We start from the raw sequence: 14,017 nt of genomic DNA, 5'->3' as shown, positions 1-14,017 counted from the left end.
CATTTAAGTAAAATAAATCAAAAACCCGTCCTTTATTAAAAATGTATCAAAATATTAATCTTGAATTCATATTCTTATCTAGTGTTTCCAAATTTTTCCGGTTTTTTGAGTTCAATTTGATATTCAAAGATATGTATTAAAATCTTTCAATCTGAAACAGTATTGTATTTAAGATACAATCTATATCTGTAGTAGATATAAAGTATATTCTAGATGTATTGACTATTGTAGATGTATTATATATTGTAGATATATTGTATATGGTAGATATATTGTATATTGTATATATATTGCATATTGTAGATATATTGTATTTTCTAGATATATTGCATATTGTAGATATATTGTATATTGTAGAGATATATTGCAGATATATTGTAGATATATTGCAGATATATTGTATTTTGTAGATATATTGTAGATATATTGCAGATATATTGTATTTTGTAGATATATTGTAAATATATTGCAGATATATTGTATATTGTAGATATATTATATATTGTAGATATATTGTATATGGTAGATATATTGTTTATTATAGATATATTGTATCATGTTGTTATTTTGTTGTATATATTTAATTTAATATATTTAATTTAATTATAAGAAGAAATTTAAACATGTTTAAAATATGCAACTCTTGAGTATGGGTCTATAGCTATGAAAATGGTTATGTTGCCATAACAGTGACGAAGCTTCAGTTGCTACATAACTCGAGATTTGGACACATAAATAATATAACTCTTTGAAGTCCTTGAAATCTTCTGTTTTTTAAATTTCTATACTGAAGCTTACTGTTATAATTTATTGTGTTTAAGTCTCAAGAATAGTATCTGATTAAGGTTACGCAGAACACAATTAAATAGTTGTATCTACCACAATTATTATATGACTAAAGTGCTTCTTACAACTTCTTAAGAAAGGTATTTTTAGTTTAACATTTTTTTTATTAGTATTTAAACTTATTTTTATTAGGTGAATAATGTTTTATTTGCTGAGTAATAAAATAAAAAATATCTTATAGAACTAAGATATTCCCAGTTGTTGTTTTTTTCCATCTTAGACCGCCGCACCTTCACGTTTTATATGTTCATAGATATTTTTATGTTTTGCACATGAAATGCAGTCGAAAAAACTTTCATTCAAAAATATCTAACAATAACATTTTTGATTAAAACTTTTATATATTCAATGATTGTTACTAGAAATTGAATTTAAAATATTTGCATTAAATTTGTTTGATTTTACTCTATGTTTTTTTAACTAAATTTTTCTCGTATGCGTACGTGAATTGCATGCTCAGCGATCAAACTTTTTGCTGTAAAAAAACTTTTCAAATAAAAATATTAAGTAAAATAAAATTTTAATTTAATAATTTAAGTTCAAATAAATTTGAGAGTTTACATTTGCAATTTTGAATATTATTTTCAAAATTTCTTTGACTTCCCAACAATTTGAATAAAAAACTTTTCACCAAAATAATGATACACTTCTCCTAATATAAAATTGTAGTTTTTTCTTTTTAAATCCTTTTTTAACTATAAATTTTTTGTTGCAATTTAAATAAAATTGAATTAAATGTGACAACTTTTTATTAAATGACATAGACTTTATGTCAATTGTACCAAATTTAACAATTAAAATAAATTATTAGTGTACTGACCTCTTATTTGTCATGCGTTGTTTAAATATAAATTAATAAATTAAAAAAGTAAACGAAAATAAAAAGATTTCTCTTAATGTTAAATCCGCGAAATATTTCACATATCATAGAAAAAAATCATATCATAAAATTAAAAATGGAAATAAAATTAAACAATTTATGTCGGCTTCTTATTTAAATGTCAATGCAAATGCAAATATTTTTTTTTTTTTTTGTAAATAAATAAAAATATTTTAACAAACACAAACAATAGAAAAAGTATAAAAAAAAAATCTCAAATTTAAAATAAACTTAAATGCATTTGTGATGAATTCCTATAGTATGGCACGTACGTAGGTGGTTTCTCCTCTACGATATATTTAACTTAATTATTAAGTTTTACATTTAACGCAATCTGAATTTATTCATTCTAAGAATTACTTACTGATGCTGAACTTTAAAGATAAGTTATGACATAATAATGAAAATTCCCTCAACAAAAGTTCGCTGTTTTATTTTCAACTGAAAGTAGGGCGTTTCGATTTGGTTTTATCATACATACGAGTATTAAAAATAATTTCTGTCCACAGTTAAACATGACAAGTAATGCTACTATATATTTTCCTGAAATTTTATTTTTAAATACTTATGATAAATGAATAATGAACATATTCTTGATGTACCTATCTGTCCAAATGTAAATAAAGATATATCACAATTTCTTGAAGTCAAAAAAATAAATTTTGTTCATTGTTTTAAAAAATTCTAACTAGAATACTTAACTAAATATTTTAAATAGGTTAAAATTGAAATAAATATTTTTTCATATATTAAATTGTAAGAATATAAAGATGGTAAAAATCTATTTAAAAAGAAGTTGGAGTTATTTACATGGAATATAAACTTAAAACTTAAATAAAAAGAAACTCGCTGCAACACTGTTTATCAAATTGGAAGTGACAAGGTCATAAATATATAATAACACTAAGTTTTCCATATATACGGCAACATAATGAACCAATAAGCCTAAGAGAATCCCCTAGAGATCATCGGTATAGCCTAACCTAACCTAACCTGAGTATATAATATCAAAAAGATGACAGCCTTATCCACCAAAGCTCACTTGAACGGGAATAATACCTTGTTGTAATAACACTGTCCAAAGACACACCAGAAGACCCTTAATAAAGTTTTAAAGAATATGGCGTGTAAACAGCGTCTTTTTGATAAGGTGCGAATTTCTTATAGTAAAGAGGAACCAACCCAATAAGTGTCAAAACCTGGCTATGCCGCTAATTTAAAAGAATGACATATTTGTCAAACTAATTAAGAATCTGTTCCTATCCAATGATAGGTACTGACACATGAGGTGATGTACAACTTCCTTTTCATTCGTAGAGCTACAACACAGAAAAATGGTTTTAAAAACTGGACCAAGTCTTATATTGTACCTTTCTAATACGCTATAAGCTGTCAGCACCATTATTTTAGTATTGTGATGGTTCCGTTTTAATTGACACAACTGGTTATTACGTTTTTTGTCCTATTTGGAACAAGTGAATTTTGGCATGTTTGTCGTAAAAGGCGATTACAATCACGGTGCCACACCGACACTTGTGTAAGAAGTGTGCATGGTAGTATCTGCTGCCATGCACATGGCCCGCAATTTCGGCTGTGCTGACCAGTTGAGGTTGGACTCTTAGTGGCTCTGGTTAATACCTAAACTTACGCAGGTAGCATGGTTCATTCATTTGGCGTAGAGTTACGAATTCATCACTGGGTGCTGTAACCCAAAGATCAGCAGGGGCTAGTAGGTAGGCCTCACATTAAACCAAGGTGGAAGTTATGTCTTGCACACATTTCTTCATTGGCACCCGCGGAATTACTAGGAGATTCCAATGGGGCGTTGATTGATGCTTTGTATTAATACGTGTGTTTTTTGAGCACTGTAGTGCTAAGCCTCCACGGCAAAGAACATTACATAAAATAACAATAGAGATCCAGATTTTTTGACAGGTCATAATTACATGGTTGCGCCAATGCTCGCTATAGACAGCTTTCAATGAATTTTGAGTATTCCGAATATATAATAATGATCTTAAGTAATAGCATTTTATTTATAAGTAATTTAATTTCATACTATACAGTTGCTAACCGAGTTGACCCAGAAAAATTAACAACTTAATAAAATAAATTTTCTCTATTAAGATTAGTTTCCATATGTGGATATACTACTTACATTATATGTAATTTGTTTCCTTTAAATTGAAAAAATATAAAGAATTTTTTTTTGTAATTTCCGTGTCTGCGCGTGTTCATATTTTGCAATATGCACGCGCCAATGCGCCCCAAGTTTACAGACAGACGACTCGACTCACACGACTGCAAATCAGCTGCGGTTGAAACTATACATTTCAGATACTCGTATGTACTTGTACCTAAATGATACATGTACATAAATCATGCAGTAAAATAAAACAATATATTCTCGTCTTTAGACACGAAAGCTAACCAAGATCAACGTTAACAGATTCTTACCAAACGATTTCAGCGCAGCACCATCTCTCGAGTTCAGTGCACTTAAAAAATTTAATTTAATTTTTTATTTACTTTTTAATGTTTTTATTTCGTTCATTTATTTATATACTTTTTTTTGGAACGAAATACCAACAGGAATTCAATTACTTCTTTTCATTTTACTCTGAAATTTTGTTCTTCTCTGTTCTTAAATGTATCAGAGTCATTTGCTACTTTTAGATAGCACACTTAAGTATCTTCCAACAATCTTCAACTGCTAATGAAATGTAATTATTTTCTGTTTAGTGTTTACTATTGCTTCTCTGTAGAACTCTTTGTAGTCTTGTCTGTTTATATAACACTGTGTTTGTATGTTTTAAAATGTCATCTTTTCCATTTACTATAGAATAAAAGTATATTTTTATTTTCATTTTAGTGAGCAACAAATTTTAAATATAACATACAAATATATTGGAAATAATATAGAAAATACATATACATATATATATGTTCTTCAATACGGCGCCTTGGAAGACTGAAATTAATGTTTTACATGATAATAAAGTATACTTTTAACAGTTTGTTTTTCTTTTTAAAGTTGTATAAATTTTAATCCTAAATAATAAAATTAGTACAATATCAATAGATATATTTAAATATAACATATGTACTTATAAAAATACTTATTCTTCAAATGGAAAGTATATAGCTTTTAAACACATAATACAAAAATATCTTAATTATAAAATTACGATAAATTAATTACTGATACTATATCATTTATAAGTCCATTAAATCCACAATGGGCCATTATTTGTGCTTAAGTGGGCTTTTTGGGATACAAGGCCGCCACTCCAACCAACCATTAAGTCCAATATTTTGTATTTACAAAACTGAGTATATCACTAAAAACATTCAAATTTTAATTTATATACCATACATGCTTACATTTAAATATTTAATCACAGTTTTCTTATCTAAACATGATCCTGTTAACTAACACCTTTCAAAGTTGGGACACTGAGAACTGCATATCTTGTGAAATGCGTACACAAACTTTTGCTCATTATATCTGTTCGTATCCTAGAATTGCCAGAAAATAAGTCAAATACCTCCAATCAGCTTTAATTTTGCCTAATGAGAGCCTGCGCTTTTGAATCAGATAATATCTCTGAGCTAGCTGGTCTGTTTCACCAGCTACTCTTAGTACAACTTGAGTAAAACACAAGTAAAGTACAAACTGAGACTGTGACACAAATAAAGCTCCAAATTACGTTCTTTACACAGATTTTCATGGAACAGCTTTGTGTAAAATCTGGTAGGAACACCAGTGCCGCGCTAATAAACAATTCAAAAATTTAAATTTAAACCAAAACAGCTGATTCACATATCAACACAAATTTTACTTAACATAAAATGTACCAGTACAGTCCGTGTGTAGCCTCTTCAAATTTAGACAGGAATGTTACGCTCCTAGATACGCTCATTTACTCGAAAATTTGCTGGTGGAACTCATAGTTACTACGAGTAGCTTGTGAAACAGACCTATTACTTGCTTAGAAAATACTCTCCAGAAATTACACATTAGATCTAAAACATTATCCTTTCTAATATCCTTTCTCTAATATGTCCTTTCTAATATTTATAACAGCATATATAATTTTTTTCGGGTTTCAACCCAATATACTTTTCATTATACATTAGTGTTTGTAATCTTTATAGCCGATCAAATTATATTTATTACAAAAATAGCCGCAATATAAAATCGAACTGTTTTATATTTATAATATTACATATATTTTATTTTATTACATATATTTCATATTTGCTTCAACTGTATTTTTATACTACCACAAAAATAATACCTTTTATTATCGTTATCTAACTTAAAAGCTTATAAATAAAAATCTATCTATAATTAGGGGATTATAGATGTTATTAATATAGATTATGAAAGTAGGTGAGGTGGGGCAAATATAAATCTGTCAATGATCTAAATTTAAAAAAATTGCAACCTTATTGGGAAAAAATCACAAATCAGTTGAGCTTTAAGATATATAACTGCATGTGTCTAAAATCAACAGATTTATTAATGAAAACATAATATACAGAACGTGCCTATAAACTGAAATAAGTTATATAAAAACAGTCGTTCTAAGTAATCTTCTCTATACTCAGCAACTATTAACCCAGACTTGTTAAGAAATGAATTCTATGGAAAGTAAGACATCATTGAAATTACTCCCTAAACAAGAAGAGCTATTGTCAAGATCGAAATTTACAAATAAATTCATTTTTGCAAGAGTTGTATTTATAATATAAATGTAAGGATCAACGAATATAGCATGGTAAAGGAACTTTACTGCTAAAGCATATATGTGGTAAATAGGTAAAAATCACTGTTAATAATAATATATTAATAATTATATATTTTAATATATTTTTCTCTTTATTATATAAATAAAATAAATTTTTACTACTTGTAATTAATTCACATCTCTATATACTCTTCTTTGAATTATACAGTTCAATAAAAAATCAATTCTTTTATATATACAAGTTTACCGCGAGTTTAATGAAGTCATTCTTCTAACTCATTTAACAACTTAATTTTTAATTGCTGTACTTACTACTTAATCAATGCCATCTAACGACACTAGTTGCATATCTAATAGGTTAATAGCATTTAGCAGATTCTGTCTGGAATTTCTGAAGAATTTTTCACTTGAATTATTTATGATTATTATGTTCTTTTTCTTCTCTTTCTGTCTTTGTTAAGCTACTATTTTTTACCATATCTGCATTACACAGATTCCAACAACTTGTACAACATACAAGTATTCCATAATTTTCTAGTTCTACAATTTACCATAAATTGGCATTACTTTTCTTAGATATAATCCAGATTCTTCACAGTTTTGTAATTTGCAGCACATTTATATCACATACGAATTAGTAAAGTATGCAGTACATAATGATAGAAATAGAGTTACCATGTGTTATGAAATTATTATTGAACGTATTATACATATGGTATGTATATATAAATGTATTAATTTTTCCTATGATAAATTTGTTTATTTAAAAAAAAATTATTTTTCTTTTATTGATATATATATATTTATATATATTTATTTATATATATTTATTTATATATCTATAATTTTATTTTATATTCTACTTTGAGAGAAAACTTTTAGGTAAAAGTTTTTGGCTCCATAAGTGAGGACATGCGATTCTGTTATTGTACGCAATCTACTTAAAAGCAGACATAAAACTAGGTAGTCCTTGTTGAACGAAGCACATAAAACGTAAGAGTGGATAACGGAAATCGTGTTGGACAAATATAGGTCCGATTTCAGTTATTTAAATTAAGCTTTTTTTTTACGATATAGTAATTTTTATATGCCTGTATAATTTTGTCAGATAGAAACACTTGTCTCTCTGTAAATATTGCAAATGGAATGTCATTGTTTTTTAATTCTTATATTATAATTGTTGTTTTTTTTTAATATTGAAATTAATTTAATATTTTATAATCTTGATATCTTAGTATTTTGATTTAAACGTTGCTCTCAGTTTTGTCCTTTGGCGTATGCAGAGTAGGATAGGGGTTGGGTATAGGCCTACTTCCAATATAATCTATACATAATACATTGCCAAACGTTTTTTTTTTGGTAGTATATTACTTTCTCTGCCACAACCATAGCTACGCAATTCAGGATATAATATATATGTGTAATAAATGCTAGCTTTTGCTAGTAGAAAAAAACTTTATAAGTACTTCATACTTCATATACAATAATCGTAAATAATTTTCTGCTTATTGTATGTATGTATATATGTTGATGCTTTTTTCGAGTCAGCAACTGGGCACTTTTACTCTTTGATAGCTGGGGTACTACAGGATCCCACCCATCTCATTGACTAATTTATGTATTCCCTATAAGCTTCATAATTATTCAGTGATTGATCTAAGATCTGCGTACCTCCCCGTGCGGAGAGTGATTACTCTAAGATTAGATTGTGCTAAGTAGGATAGCCTGTCAGTTTTCGCATATAATTTATAACTTATTGTACGCTTGATTTTTGAAAAAGAAAACAGCCATTTTAAGTAAAGTTAAATAATTTCGAGAAGCTTTCGGAACAAAGTTATCTACGCAGCCCAGACAAGATCTAACTGTACTACCTACAAAAACAATCAATTATCTAATTGGAATCGAAAATGTAGCATCAATACCATTTAAAAGTATTAATAGATCTCATAAACTGATATTACCAACCATATCTTACTGATTTTTATACTTTTATCTACAGTAAAAGTTCTATTAAATGTATATTTGCAAAATCAGCAATTTTAACCGTTTAATATCTAACTATCTAACTAAAAAAAATCTACTTTAAATCAAAAATTAATACTAGAGACTAGCAGCGTTGAACAGTTAAGGAAATTATTCGTTGAAAAATATATGCTATGTAATATATGTTAAGGATTAAAAAGAATACCCCAGTAACCCGCCTAGACTAACTGTTTTTACTTAACAATTTTTAAACTTATATATAAAGTGAAGACTCGAACGAGAACAACAATTTTGTCTGCTTGTAAGAACTATTAATTTAGAAGAATGTATTTGATATGAAATGTGATAATAGGGAACTAGCAACATTGTACTTTTAAGAGAAATACCAATTGTTGAGAGCGTGAGTTTAATAGAGTTTTCACTGTATAATTCCTATTTATGTAGAAAATCTAAAAATATTAACTAAATTCAAAAACTTATTTATTAAATCTTGCATTTCAAAGTAAATTTAAAAAAAAAAACCCTGATTTTAATTACAACAATCTAATTTATTCTCATTCAGTAGATAATTAGTACCCTATTAGACTCTGAAGACCTTTGGATAAGTGCAAAAAGTTTTAATTGATTCAAACCTGACACGAAATTCGCAGGAAGAATTGGTTGGGTTCGTCTTAAGAAAGTAGCGTGCTCCGCAACTTAATCTGACTTCCTGCACTTTTTATTTAATTTCTAATTGCAATTTAATTGTCAACAGTACTTCAACAAAAAAAAAAATAAAAAAAAAGAATAAAGAATAAAAGAATAAGAAAAAGAACAGCAAAAACGATGACTCTGACTCTGAAAATAATTAAAATGTAAAAAGTGGAGCAAACTGTGTTGCTCGCACTGTTGTCTTCTTATTGCAGAAAAGTAGTTGCAAAAGTAGATACTTAAAGAGATACTTTTGAGGTTTGATTGTAAACTGTGCTACGCTGCATTGCAAGAAAACTAAACTTGTAAGACAAGACAATAATGATTCTCCTTATTACGTCTGAAGCCGTATTGATTGTTGATTTGTAAATAATTTGTTGGTACTCGTAATTAAGTTTGTTGCAAAAATACTTATTAAACCCTTTACTATGTTATCTTCTTAGTAAATTAAGTATTCTATTAATTTGCATATTCTTCTTCTTGTTCTCAATTCTAGTAAAATTTACATATACAATTTGAGAAATGGCAATCGGAAATCCAGAAGCTGACGTTGGTAATGTGGATGCCGCTGCTGCTCATTTGGCGGCACATCCATCAGGTATACCACAGGATCAAATAGATAATATAATGAGCGGCATTGCGAATACGGGCGATGTTAAAATGAACAATCACAGAAAAAAACTTAGACAGAGGTAAATAAATTTCAATTCCCATTAAGAAGTGTTGTTATGAAAATTATATTTAATCTTATAGATTTGATATTATAAAGAAATTGGGGCAGGGTACATACGGTAAGGTGCAATTAGGTATTAATAAAGAAACTGGTCAAGAGGTTGCTATTAAGACAATAAAAAAATGTAAAATTGAAGCAGAAGCAGATTTAGTTCGCATACGACGGGAGGTGCAAATTATGAGCTCAGTGCAGCATCCAAATATTATTCACATATATGAAGGTAATTTATGTGAATATTTGCCTTTTACTTAAAACTTATTTATTTTATTTATTAAAGTATTTGAAAATCGTGAAAAAATGGTTTTAGTCATGGAATTTGCCGCTGGCGGTGAACTTTATGATTATCTATCCGAAAGAAAGGTGCTAAGTGAGGATGAAGCGCGGCGTATATTTCGTCAGGTTGCTACCGCTGTTTATTACTGTCACAAACACAAAATCTGTCATCGTGATTTAAAACTTGAAAACATTCTCTTAGATGAGCATGGCAATGCTAAAGTAATTAACTCTAATAACCATTAATTTAAAATTTGTATTTATGTTTTTTATTCTTTTGTTTTTAATTTTTGGTTTTTTTTTTTTGTTTTACGTAGATTGCAGATTTTGGTCTTTCAAATGTTTTTGATGATCAGCGACTTTTAGCAACATTTTGTGGTTCTCCATTATATGCTTCACCTGAAATTGTTGAAGGTACTCCTTATCAGGGGCCAGAAGTTGACTGCTGGTCACTTGGTGTGCTCCTTTACACTCTAGTCTATGGTTCAATGCCATTTGATGGCTCTAATTTTAAAAGACTGGTTAAACAAATTAGCCAAGGCGATTATTATGAACCGAAAAAGCCATCAAGTGCCTCTACGCTTATACGTGATATGTTAACTGTTTGCCCACGCAAACGTGCAACTATTGAACAAATATGTTCACATTGGTGGGTAAATCAAAGTGATAATGTATCATGTTTAGATTTAGCTGAGGACTTGGCGAATCAAACTCCAGTTCGTTTAGATGTTTTACTTTCTTTAACACCAGCTGCTGTTACAGCTGAACAATTGGTTGTGCCATCCGCCGATGGTAATTCAGCGGGCAAAGGTAATGAACGTGTTCCCAGAAGTCATTCTGTGGGTTCAATACGTGATATGGGCGCTAATACGGAAGCTGAACGAAGAATATTAGACATGGTTGCTGGTAAGTTATAATTTTTATTTATATTTTTGTAAATAGAACTTGGCTTGACATTTTATAAAAAGCAGAACTATCAAAAACATAAACTATATTATAACCATAAAAAACATTTAAAGATAAAGTCCAGAATTAGAAGTAAAATTAAATTACAAATCGGTTGAAAAACTTTTTAAAAAAATATTGTAGTAGAATTTAAAATTAATAAATGAAGTTACAGACATATTAATATTTAATATTTAAAATTATAAAAATATTTATACAATTTTTATAACAAAGAACGGTCGGGTCTATGTCCCGGAGTCACTCTTTACTTACGACGACCAAGTACCATTGAACACCGCCCAAAGTGACTCCACAAGCAGGTCCCGGCGGGTTACAACAACAACAACCATTTTGCAAACGATGATAATACAACGGAAGTGTGAACTTGGGTATAACTGTGCAATTAGATATAATAAAGAAGTGATTCTAAGACTAAAACTTCAAGTCTCGAATTTATCTAAATATATTAAATTACATTTTTAATACTTTCGGTAAAATTAAGAAATGCTGAGTTAAAGTTAAACTACCTTAGTTTTAAATTATATATACCATATTTATATATAATGAAAAAAAAAAAGAAATGAAAGTAAAGTTCGAACGATCACAATTTCATATAGAAGATTTTTAAGACATAAAATATATTAAAATTTACAAAATACAAATTAAATAGATATATTAAACATTATTAAACTTTTAATTAATTTATAACAAAACGGTTAAACTCTTTTCTCTCTCGATCTCCCAAATCGACATATCTGAATTCCTCTAACTTCCTGCACATGTACATATGCTTTTGACCGTTGAACAGACAAATACAAATAAACTAAAATTGTTAACCTTTTCATATAACAAATATTCATAACTACATTCCCTTTCTTTTTATTTTTCTCTTTGCCGTTTGATACATCTAGCTGGCGGCGAAGCTGCACTCATGCCATCTCCTACACGCACAATAACACCTGCTCAAAGTCCTGTACAAACAAAACGTAAACTTGAAACCACAATCTCTATGGAGAATGCATCGGCTGCATTAAAGAAAAAAGAAAAACCTGGTAGTGTATCATCAATTGCTGCCGCGGCAGCTGGAACTCTTAACTCGGAAACACCGATGGAAACTGATGAACAACAAATTGAGAATACTGAAGAGACCTTACCACCGACTGTGAAAACGACACCTTCAAAAACATTTTCTCAAAAAGATATGGAAGCAGTAGGTAATATGGTGGAACAGTTAATACAAAATGATGAACCTCATAGCACAACAGTACCTGCTACTGATTTTGTTCCAAATCCCTCACCGGTAGTATCACGTCAAAGAACTGTAGGAAAATTAGATGCTGTTAAAGAAGCACCAGAAGAAAAAGATGCTACAAAAGTTATTAAAAAATTCGTCAATAAGCACAAAACAGCTGATTTGGTTAATGCGATAGGTCAAATGTCCGCTGATAAGACAAGTAATGAACAGCCCGCAAAAATTACTAAACCAACTGTACCCACCACTGTCCCACCATTTGTACGTAAATGTAGTTTACAGGATGAATCACCATTAAATAAATTCAACGAACGACGGAAATCACGTATTTTGGAAACAGCAGAAAAGTTTCAACAAATGAATGCTGGCAATGCTGGTGATAAGCCCAAAAAACTTGTTATACCCGGTGTCAGTGTTGGTAGTTATAAAAAGGAATTCGAAAGAAAGGCATTGAATCCTCCACAACAAACAGAAGGTCCTACAGCTGGAGAAAGGCGTGCTTTAGAACAAGTAGCTGCAGCCGCAGCAGCTGCTCAAGAATTAGAAAGTACAGCTGATAAAACAGAGAATGAAATGTCATCTACAGTAGAAACAAGTGACTCTAAAAATTCTGTGTCATCATTGTTATTGGATGATGCACGTCGTTCAATGGAAAATTCGATTGCATTATTGCGTCAAGCGCAAAACGAATCTACAAAAGAGGTTGATCAAATATGTGCCAAAACGGAAAAGATCGGTGTCAATGATATCCCAACAGATCATGTAGCAGCCGAAAGAGAACGTAAACTTAAAAATGCTCGTGCCATAATAGGAAATGCTATACAGCCAGGTTAGTGTTTTTATAAAGCTATATTTAATTTCCTTATTTCTTTAGTATAATTTAATAGAATAGTTAATATGTTATATATTAATACATATGTAAAATAAGATATTATTGGTAAAGATGTTGAGAGTGATTTTAGAGAGAGTAATTTAGCCTGCTAAAAAATATAAATATTTCAAAATGCAAATAACAATGAAGAAGTCTAAAAATAAGCTAAAAATAAAACTTTATATTTAATTAATAATTTTTTAATATTTAATAATTTTAAAAAGTCTGACAGAATATCAAAGTGCTTACTCTTTCAAGCAGCAAAAGAAAAAATAAACCAAATCCTTAAATGATCATAAAACTGCAAGCCAAGTCGAGTCAAAAACAGCTGAGTCTACGTTCCGAAGCCACTGTTATTATTGCTCTAATCCGAAAAAGGTCGGTGCTTTTGTCCCTGTCACGAGTGGCTATTGGCACTTGGTATTTTGGAAAGACAAGTAATTTCTGAGCATTTGTCGGATCATTTCTGGAACCCGAAGCCTCAACTTTTCCGATTACTAAGTGTCGTTCACCCTTTACTACAGGGAGTCAAACTGAAATCAGATCTGTTTTCTGTGTTTTTAAAACAGTAACAATACCACAACAGACTTAAATAAATATAAAAACTATAGCGTTTATAGGAGCTGTTGGTAATAACACCAGTTAGCTGTGGACTTCGTTCACCTATTATTTAACTAAGTGACAAAAAATAATACAAACAATTTATTGTTAAAGATAAACAGATCTGTCAATTAAATTTTGATGTATTTCGTTTTATATACTTTTTAAATATATAGAACAAATTTTTTAA

General features: G+C 29.2%; 1 protein-coding gene across 1 annotated transcript; it reads left to right on the top strand.

The window, feature by feature from the left end:
- The first annotated feature begins 9,648 nt into the window (after positions 1 to 9,648).
- LOC119676364 (carbon catabolite-derepressing protein kinase) lies at positions 9,649 to 13,235 on the top strand. The gene is made up of 6 exons (XM_038087601.1): positions 9,649 to 9,845; positions 9,907 to 10,106; positions 10,164 to 10,381; positions 10,477 to 11,065; positions 12,016 to 13,185; positions 13,231 to 13,235. The coding sequence occupies exons 1-6, from the start codon at positions 9,676 to 9,678 to the stop codon at positions 13,233 to 13,235; spliced, it is 2,352 nt and encodes a 783-aa protein (XP_037943529.1). The 5' UTR covers positions 9,649 to 9,675.
- The last annotated feature ends 782 nt before the right edge of the window (positions 13,236 to 14,017 follow it).

The sequence above is a fragment of the Teleopsis dalmanni genome, chromosome 2 (genome assembly GCF_002237135.1).
Source record: "Teleopsis dalmanni isolate 2A chromosome 2, ASM223713v2, whole genome shotgun sequence".
In the NCBI taxonomy this organism is placed as follows: domain Eukaryota; kingdom Metazoa; phylum Arthropoda; class Insecta; order Diptera; family Diopsidae; genus Teleopsis; species Teleopsis dalmanni.
The sequence above is the reverse complement of the archived record's forward strand: the minus strand, read 5'-3'. Positions and strand labels throughout refer to the sequence as shown.